This window comes from Lycium ferocissimum, chromosome 8, assembly GCF_029784015.1.
Source record: "Lycium ferocissimum isolate CSIRO_LF1 chromosome 8, AGI_CSIRO_Lferr_CH_V1, whole genome shotgun sequence".
Taxonomy (NCBI): domain Eukaryota; kingdom Viridiplantae; phylum Streptophyta; class Magnoliopsida; order Solanales; family Solanaceae; genus Lycium; species Lycium ferocissimum.
This window is the reverse complement of record NC_081349.1, coordinates 46,742,357-46,753,203: the sequence shown is the minus strand read 5'-3', so window position 1 is coordinate 46,753,203 and position 10,847 is coordinate 46,742,357. Positions and strand designations below refer to the sequence as shown.

Sequence of the window (10,847 nt, the reverse complement as noted above, 5' to 3'; positions counted from 1 at the left end):
AAATCCTTCTTCCCGTTTTTTTTATAAACATGGAGCTGAAAACGACTACCAGCAAACACTAAAATAAAAATCCGCCTCCCCTTTTATTTATAAAGAGGGAGCTAAAAAGAATCATCAGCAAACAATAAATGTGCAATCCGTCTTCCCGTTTATATAAACAGGGAGCTGAAAACAATCAGCAAGCACTAAAAGAGGAATCCGTCTTCCTGTTTACTTATAAGCAGAGAGCAGAAAACAATCACCAACAAGCACTAAAAGAAAAATCTGTCTTCCCGTTTATTTATAAACAGGGAACTGAAAACAATCATGAGCTAAGGACTAAAAGAGAAATTAGTCTTCCCATTTATTTATAGACATGAAGCTGAAAACAATCACCAGCAAAGACTAAAAGAAAAATTCGCCTTCCCATTTATTTATAAAGAGGGAACTGAAACAATCATGAGCAAGCACTAAAAGAAAAATTCGTCTTCCCGTTTATTTATAAACAGGGAGCCGAAAACAATCCCCAGCAAGCACTAAAAGAAAAATTCGTCTTCCCGTTTATTTATAAACGTGGAGCTGAAAACGATCATCGGCAAGCAGTAAAAGAGAAATCCATCTTCTCGTTTATTTACAACCAAGGAGCTGAAAGCAATCATCAACAAGCACTAAAAGAAAAATATGTCTTCCCGTTTATTTATAAACAGGGAGCTGAAAACAATCACCAGCAAGCACTAAAAGAAAAATCCGTCTTCCCCTTTATTTATAAACAGGGAGCTGAAAACAATCAGCAAGCACTAAATTAGGAATCCATCTTCCCGCTTATTTATAAACAGGGAGCTGAAAACAATCATTAGCAAACACTAAAAGAGAATTTCCATCAGATAATGGCTTTGAAGGAGCAAAAATAATTGCCATTGCACGTGAAGCGCTTTGGAGGAGCAGCTGCACCATGTTGGCTGCCTTATCTGTTACGTACTAATATTTGCATGTATCTTCTTCTTATTTTTCCTTCTGTTTTTCCTGTGTGCATCTAATGTGAAGCTTTGTTTCCAGTTGTACTAGGATGTTAATAAAACAATAAGATCTGTTTTCTGTCAATATCCAAATTTAGACATGCTATGACTCATACTTAACGAACTGCTTCCTACAAAGCGAATTTTTAAACTACGTGATTGAGTAAACAAAGCACAGATAATTAACATAGTATGATAATATCAAATATAATGTTGGATCAACCATCTGTCAATTAACATTCTACTTTTTGCTGGCTTATATAAGGAGTAGAAGGAATCTGGTGTTAAATCCTTTTCTGGTGTCCAAAAGGATCTACACCAAAAAAAGGAGTTTTGCGGCCGGTTCCCACCAGAAATAGCAAAGTACGTGAATTTTAAGAATGACCTACGCCTAGATTTTTGACTATTATCAATGAAGACAACTGCATCTGCCCATGCTAGAAAAGCCCAGGTAGTCACATAGACAGTCACAATGTGACATTTGACACGACTTTGATGTGACATCTAATGTAGCAGAATGTTTGAAATATCTCCTGCCAAAAATTAGAATTGATTATGTATTTTTAAAGGATTTATTAGACTCGCTTCGAAGAAGACCAAGTTTAAGGAAAGCCGCTAGTTATGTAAGAGGGGTTTCAAGATAATTTTAGGGGTGCAAAACATGTGTTTTGCCTTATCTTTTGAGTTTAGATCTATATATTGACAATCAGGGGCGGAGCTAGCCCTTCGGGCATGGGTTCGGCCGAACCCAAAGGGCGTTGGTCCGAATCATATATTTGTATTAAATTTTTTGTCAAATATATACAAATTATTAATTTAGAACTCCGAACCCACAAACTTTAAATCCTGACTCCGCCTCTGTTAACGATATAACAAAATATCTACACAATATAAAATAATGTAACTATAAAAAATTACTATAATATGATATAAATAATTAATGGTTCAGAAACAATACCCCATCACTTTGGATGGACCGATCGATAACCCTTTTGATTCTAAAATCAATGGATGGAAAAAGAAAAAAAAACTCTCGCCGAAAAAGGTCAAATGTCTAAATGGTGAGAACGTAATGGGCTTTCTTGAATCTAAGATCATGTAACTGCTACTCCCTACGTCTCAATCTTGATGGCAGTTTTTCCTTTCCAAGAGTCAATTTAAACTAAATTGGATTAGATCAATTCATAATTTGTAAATTAAAATTTATATGTTCAAAAACTATATGAAAAATATTATTGTATAAATTACAATTGTTCTCATGTCGATCAGATGAAAACATATATTTTAAAATGTTGGTCAAACTTTACATAGTTTGAATCTCATGAATAGAGCCATATAAATTCGGGTGAGATTTCTTTGTTGTGATGGTAAGCTATTTGAATCCGGAACCTAAATGACGGGGAAAAGGCCAAATGGACCAAAATAATGGCAAAAAAAGGAGTTCCTTTTCTACCTATAGCGCAGTAAATTTCCTGCGCTATAGGGGCCATAGTAACAAACCAGGCCTAACGATTGTTAAATTTATGTAAAATTTACTTGACATAGGTTCCATTATTACCTATTTATGGAACATAACTAAACTTTTCAATAATTATATTTAGTAGCTAAAATATATCATATTTACTTCACATAGCTACCATGTTTTTACCACTCATCGATAACTTCCCACTCCCCTAAATTTAAGCAAAAAAAAAAAAAACGTCTCTCTCCTTCATCCTAAATAGACGTCATTATTCACCATATCCATTACTTTCATCCAATTTCAAATCGCTTTTCAATTATTCAACTTCCTTTTTTATCTCTAATTAACTACTCATTGATTTCTCTCACGTTTCAAATCTAATTCCCAAAATAAAGTAAGATTCTATCTGATTTTTATTTTTTACCGTGTATTTAACCTATATTTTGGGTGTTTTTTTTTCTCGTTTGAATCGGAATGCAAGTCTAAGTAAGTAACTATCGGTGTTTGTTCTTGGTTGTTTTTTTCTTAGATTCAATTGGAATGACTAAGAAAAATTTGCTCACATGAGAAATACGGGTATAGAAGCCGAATGTGCGATTCCTAATTTTTCTTTGGGAATTTCTCAACATGAAACTACCATTGCAGGCTCTTATGCTGAGAATCGTTCAAAAAGAATTAACGATCCTAGGCGTTATAAGGAATATGTTGATTCGAAGAGTAAACAACAAGAAAAATTGAAAAATGTTTCTCAAATGGAGAAACAAAAGAAGAGAAAATTTGGTGACAATGTTGTTAATGTTAAGGGCAAGAAAATTGCTAAAGCCAAACGTAATGTGGATGAGGATGATGATGAAGAGGTATATTTTTGTTGTATTTTCAGTATATTTAGTTCTTTTTTTTTGTTCAGTTATTACAGATCTATGAATTAAACGGTTTATATTTTGTGTGCATTTTAAGTATATTTTACGTGTTTTTTTTTTTACACTTGTTTCTTGATTATTTCGTGCGTATTTTTTTCTTCACCATAACTGTGATTTTTAAGATTTTTAAGTACATTCAGTTATTTTTGTGTATATTTTGTTGACAGTTATTACAGTGATTTTTAAGATTTTTAAGTACATTCAGTTATTATTTTGTTGACAGTTATTTTGTGTATATTTTTAAGTACATTTAGTCGATATATGTTAATCATACGTGTTTTTTGGCATGTTGTTTGTGTATCTAAATTTTTTGTTACCAAGCACCTGTTGTGGCACCATCTATGTGTAGATACACGAATGTTAATGTAATGCAAGATATTAGAGGCAAACTAACGGATCCACGGATGGATATGTTTAGGAATTCTTGTTTTGGTAAATATCTCGGAATGCGGCAATTGGATGTACAAGCACGATTTTTCGGTGCTTTATGGTCAAAGAACTTAGGGGCGGTACATATAGGTGCTTTACATTTGAAATAAATGGTAAAGTTAAGCGTTTTGGCCTTAGAGAATTTGCACTTGTGATCAATGGGCTAGATTGTGTATCGATGAAAATGATTTGTTTATGATAACTCAAAACCGAATAGGCTTATGGTGGAGTATTTTGGTAGAAATCGGGAGAATCAATTGCCGGTTAAAAAGACACGAGCTTATTGAGTGTTTCAACAAGACAGTATGCAGGATGATAAAGGGGATGGCGCAAGATGGCAATATTGTATTTCATAAATACGTGGGTACATTGTGGTGAGCCGAACTCAACAAACATACCAAGGATCCATTTTGATGTTGTAGAGGACGGGAGATATAATGAGTATCCTTGGGGTAAAGATTCGTTTAGAGAGTTGGTTGTAAGCATTGGGCGAAATATCTTTGGTTTTAAGAAATATTATAGGATTCATGGTTTGCCGCTTGCTATGCAAGTATGGCTGTATGAATGTTGCTCAAAAGTCCCGTCCACCATTGCAGTTAAGACGGGGAATTTAATTCCTAGAATTTTGAACTGGCGGACTACGGAAGGAAAACCAGAATTCAAGAAATTGATGGATGGCATGTTCAGAGACGATAAAAATCCGGTGAAAAACGATCTTTTAACGGTTTTGTGTCTTTTACCATTTAAGCTGTTTTAATATGTTTGTTTTACATGCTATATTTTGATTATATTTTGTCTATATTTATGAAATAAGTCATTTGTGATCAATATATTTTGACTATATTTTCCTCATATTTTTAGTATGTTACCAATGTAGATATATACGGTAATATAGTTTCTATATTTTGTTGTTCATGATCCTGTAGATTTGAGGAAGTTGTGCCAACACCCCATGAGTTGGAAACTCTTAAATTGCCTCCTGTTGCACATGACATACCAGACGTCAAACATGGAGTTGATGGTGTACATGATACTGATTTGGTAGACGATGATTTTAGTACCACACCACCGCATCTGTCCAGTGGCAAACAGCAACAAAGGAGTGCCAATTCTGATTCCCCGCGAGGCAAGAAACGGACGCAGTTTCCAGTTTCTGTTCCTCCTTCCGAAACAACCATCACGGAAGGAATGCGGGATAAAAAGGGACAAGGAAACAAGATGCACCTATAGCACCCCGAACAGATGAGTTTAATCTGATAAGGGAAAAGATTCGGATTTTCAAGAAAGAAGTAGGCGTTTTGTTTTCAATATGTTTTTTTTACTTCATATTGCTTGTGTCAAGTAATTAACGATTCTAATTCTATTTTTTATCTTTCAAAAGCTGTAGGTGTTTGACTACATGGATAACTACTTCAAAAAGTTGTTAGATGCAATAAAGGGCAATCAAACACGGATAAGGTAAAAGTCAACACTAAAAATGGAAATTATTTACTTTTTAAGTTATTTTGATATATTTATTGGAAGACTTTATATTTTCTTTTGGAAAATTTTAAAGGTCGGCGACACAATGTTAAAAGTCACTTACATAGTGATGGTGGGATTTATCAAGGCAATCAAAGTGGCGGTACAAGAAAGCTTTCAACCAAAGAGAATCAAGGTGGTGGTGCCACTTCCGCTGAGAGTCATCCAAGGTGGTACTCATTTTTACTTTCACTTTTCTATATTTGCGATATTATTCAAAGTGAAAATATTAGATTTTTAGCTGTGTTTTGTATTACCTATAGTGTATTTACATATATAGTTTTCACATGGCGATTTGTTAGTAGTGTCCTTTTTGATGTATCTATTTGTGCTATTTTTGTTATGATTGTGTTTATATATACTAGCAGTGCTATATTTGTTTTGGATTGATATTTTAATATTAGTTTTTCATATATGTTGTGGCTGTATTTTAATTGTATTTTGATTATTATGTTCATCGTTACTTATTACGTTTCCCATTTACTATATTTAGACATATTTACCATATATTTTCTCTATATTTAATCGAAACTTTTAACTTTTAAAGCAGTACTATATATGTGTATATGTGTATCTGTTTTGTTGATGCCTTTAAATTCAATTGAACCATGTTTTTATTGTTTTAGGTTGAGGGAGTTGGGTTGCCAATTAATGATCCGGTTTCTGTTGTTGATGTGGATAAAGAAACCGGAGTTAAAAGTGATGCACAAACAGATGGAGTGCCCATAACACCAATCCATTTAAATTTTGATGTAAGTAATGTGAAATGTGGCTTTTAAGTACCGAAATGTCGTTTTGATAAGCAATAATTGACAAACACCAGTCGTTTTTTTCTTGTTTTTTATTTCAGGAATCTCAACAAATCGGCGATATGGAGAATGCTAATGCTGAATTTACCGCATCAGAGGAAATGGTAGCGGACTTGCTAATCAACTGCCTTTAGCATGTGTTATTCCTCTCGGTCCTCCTCCAATACCACGCGATGATCAAACCGATTTGTCAAGTTTAAGGACTCTCGTAATGTGGACAATAACCCGGTAACCATGTCTCGGTGGATGATTCACGATTCTCGATACCAATCCAACTTGGAGTACAACCAACAACCGAACAAAGTTCAACTAATGAAACAACAGCAAGTTGGAGTACAACCGATAGTTGGCCACGATTCAAGTGATGAAACCGGACAACAAGTTCCCGTACAACCAAATGCGGGCCAAAGCTCAAGTGGTGAGACTGCACAGTTTTCAAACTCTGAAAAACAGATCATTGTCCATCCAGGTGCTGCCCGAGAAAGGAAACCAAGCAAATATAACCTGTCCCCTTATTGTCCCAATTTTAGCACAGATGCGGTTCTTCCGCAAAAATATCGCCTTGCATTTATCAGAAAAAACACCCATTTGTTGACCACCCTATAAATGCCCCGTTAGATACTTCATTTCTTCAAGAATATCAAAAGTGGCTTGAGAAGGATCTATTGAAATCGCATGACAAAAGGTACTTATTGTCACAACTTGTTTTTTTTTATTTTGCCGAAATTCAATTATCAATAAACTTAACGTATGTTCTTTCCATTGTTGATATACGGAAGCCAAATGAAAATCATTACGAAAGAACAAGGAAGGACTCGATCTTGCGGATGCCGAACTTCGGTTTCATTTAGGCGTTACGGTAGCCGTAGCCGACAAAAGCTGGTTCTACTTGTTATCTATGGATGGGCAACTTTGGACCGATGAGGTTTTGATATCTTTCTCGTTTGTTATCTAATTTTTTTATGTTTTATAATAGAATTACAATGTGATGTATCTAGAGTATATTTTTTACAATATTTGACATATATTGTAAAAAATATATTTCAGCATATTTACCATATATTTTCTCTATAATTAACGAAACTTTTAACTTTTAAAGCAAGACTATATATGTGTATATGTGTATCTCGTTTCTTGATGCCTTTAAATTCATTTGAACCATGTTTTTATTGTTTTAGGTTGAGGAGTAGGTTGAGGTACTTATTGTCACAACTTGTATTTATAGAATATTGTCATCATTATACTTGCACTATATTTAATATACGTACATTAATTTACTAGTTCAAAGACAAGATCGGTATACAGAATTGTATTTTTACTATATATAAGAGTATATTGCACTATATTTACTATATATACAGCAATATTTGTTTTGAACATAGTGTTGATTATAGTCACTGAATTGATGTTTTTACAGCATATTGATGTTATTTTCTACTACCTACGCAAGAAGGGGAAGTATCACAATAACAAAGACTATAGATTCTTACCATCGCTAACCGTATTTTTCACACTTTAGTTGCTGAAATTTACAAATCTTGGGAAAACCCTGATTCATCCACATGTGTTGCCAGTAAGGAAGATGAACTGTGTGAGTACATTAACGGGCACAGGCTGTTGGCTAATGTACCATGGTATACTCGTTGACAACGTACTAATTCTCACAACATAAAAGAGGAAAATCAACCGGATTTTGGTTGTGATATCATTTCTTGACGGAGTCTGCTCTCATCCAATGAAAAGATCATTCATTTTTCTACAAATTTTATATGTTTGTTTTTTTCTTATATTTTCTTTTTACAAACAGGTCCATCTACGTATACAACTCATACCGAGCATTTCAGGGGCATGATCTTGTCGTTAGAGTCGGAGTGAAAATGTTGGCTACTCTAGTGACACACGATCTACAAATGATCGATTTCTATGAGAAGAAGGCGGATATAGATTTTGCCACACATCCTTCTTACGAAATAGAGAACAAACCGACAACTTTGATATTGTGAATGTAGACAATCTCCCGCAACAAGCTCCATCTAGCATGTAAGAATCTCTTCCAATAAAAAACACAATAAATACATCTTTTTTTTTTTCGTGGTTTTTTGATAAGTAAATTTTTTGATCATTTTTGTTCCGGGGATTGTGGTGTGTATGTGGCCGCCTTCGCTGAATACTTGAGCTCAAGTGCAGTCATCCCAACCGAATTCGATGCAAAGTTACTCCGTATGAGATACGGCGCCCTTTTGTGCGACTATGCATGGGATAAGTCAAACAACAATGCGTCAAGTGATAACGAGCGACCTCCAAGACCAATTAGACCGGCGGTTGATTACGATGCGGTTGATAAAGAGATCTTGATTAGGCCACCAATTCATTTGTGTTTTTGATTTTCATGTTGAACAATAGCATAGTTGGTTGCGACTTTTGTTGCTGTTTTTTCATTTTGGACATATTGTTTCATGTGCAGCAATCTTTTTTAGGATGATTAATATTGAACACCACCTTATGGTTTTTATATTGTTGTTTCTTTCAAGTATGTTATCTTTTCAATGCATAAATTCCATTTTTCATTATCTGTGAAATGTATTAATTTAACAAAGTAGTATATATAACCATTTAAATACAGTCGATATATACGTAAAATATAACTCGTATATATTCCATAAGATCATTTTTAAAATTACGATTTGTTACAAAATTTAAAATTTCATCTAAATACACTTCAAATATATGTAAAATATATATCAAATATAGTTAACGATAAACGTAATAAGTATTATCTACCAGATCATACAAAATACAACTAAAATATAGCCAAAATATATACGAAATACAACTATTAAATCATAAATCCAAAACAAAAGGTCTAATCGCTAACATAGAGTAGACTTTCCAAATACCATTTAACCACCAATATAGCATTACATTGAAAAACATCGAATGTTCAACGATGTGAAATACAATCATACTAGAACAATATGAATTCAAGATGAATTCATTTTTTATTTTTAACTGAAATTTAAAGTAGAATTGTCTTAACAAATAAAATCAAAATGGACTTATTTATTCTTCTTATTGAGCGGCGGATTATCACACGAACGCCTATTATGACCAAGACGTCCACATTTACCGCACGAATTTCTGCGTTTACCAATCATCAACTCCTGTAATGGCTTGTCCCTCTTCTTTTTTGGCGTCCCGTGGGGTCTCTTATAGATCGGTGGCATAACAACTTCATCTAATATACTTTTAGGAACATTCCACTCGGTCTCATCGGGAAGAGGATCAATCGGCACATCATATGTGTTCACAATGTTTCCGGCTTGAATAAATCCGAACAATATACATCGAATCAAATTTTTATTCTTCAATACTGCCCATGCATGAGAACACGGTATCTCGTCTAGTTGGAACATCCTGCAGCTGCAAGTTTTCTTCTTCAAATCTATTATGAAACGCCTCGGTCCATCATTCACTGTGTAAACATATTCAGTTGACGCTTCAACCTGAGAACCATTTAACAAATAAACAAGCATTACCTGAGCAGTTTTACCATATTAGGAATATATATAAATATACATTACATATAGTAAAAATGTAGATTAAATTTTTGTGTTGCAAACAAAGATACCCTCATTCGTATTGATTTGTACTCGTTGATCGACAACATCTCTTGATACCGCCTCATCAGTATTGTGAATGTATAGGTACCATTTTTTCTATTTGTGCAATTCCATCTACCAAACATCTTCCTCACTTCTTCAAGGAAATCAAAAATATGTAACTCTCTTGCAGAACCGCCTTTTTTCCATTAATACATTCGGCTATATTCGAAGTCATTGTCCATCCTATTAACAAAGTTGTCACGACCCAAATCATGGATCATGCGCACCCACACTAACCCTCACGGTGGGCGAACCCTTCGTATAACTACCTTAATTTGATATAACATGGAATAAATACTTTTATTATAAGAAATTTCCAAAATTTGGTCTAGACTCATACAGTTAATACATATTCTAATATTTCATTAAAACCTCTACAAAAGAAGCCACCTATATATATATATATATTACTTAGGCATTTGTTGCTGCTAATTTTCTTCATAAAAGAGACTCATCTAGAGTAAGAAAATTTAGAAAGGATCAATATATTTGTATTCTACCTAAGTAGCACGTTGACGTTGCAGCACCTTTACATATACTACTCTTTTTTTTTTTTTTTTTTTTTTTTTTTTTTTTTTAAAATAAAGGACACCTTAACTATATTTATTTCTTGGTGGACAGTGGGTCCACTTGAAATGTCCACATTGGTTCTTACTCCTAATTCCTATCCAAAAACGTGTCCACCACCAAGAAATATACATAGCATTAGTCATGTTGTTCTTACATTCCATAGTCCCACGTGGACATGAAAATACACCCACTTGTCCCCTTAATCTCCTGATTAAATCATTTACCACTCATTCTTATTGGTAATTAATTTCTTGTTCCTAATCCACTTAAATATTAATCATTTTTAACACACTTCATATACTCATTTCCATAATTATACGACGTAGTACTAGTCCATAGTCCCTTTTTGGTACACACAAAACAGTTCCAATCAACACAACATAGCAACACCTAATAACTAGTTTATGATTTCCGATCGTCGTATCGCAACTTCTAGTTGGAACCATACTAACGTTGCTTATACTACTATTTCATCTTAC

The 10,847-nt window shown here is 33.8% G+C and overlaps 1 protein-coding gene across 1 annotated transcript; it reads right to left on the bottom strand.

The window, feature by feature from the left end:
- Positions 1–9,192: 9,192 nt before the first annotated feature.
- Positions 9,193–9,669, bottom strand: LOC132066429 (uncharacterized). Its single transcript, XM_059459742.1, has one exon. It carries the CDS (start codon positions 9,667–9,669, stop codon positions 9,193–9,195), a length of 477 nt encoding a protein of 158 aa, XP_059315725.1.
- Between the last annotated feature and the right edge of the window lie 1,178 nt (positions 9,670–10,847).

Excerpts from the sequence above, each read along its gene's own strand:
- LOC132066429 (XM_059459742.1), bottom strand. The coding sequence starts at position 9,669 with ATGCTTGTTTATTTGTTAAATGGTTCTCAGGTTGAAGCGTCAACTGAA.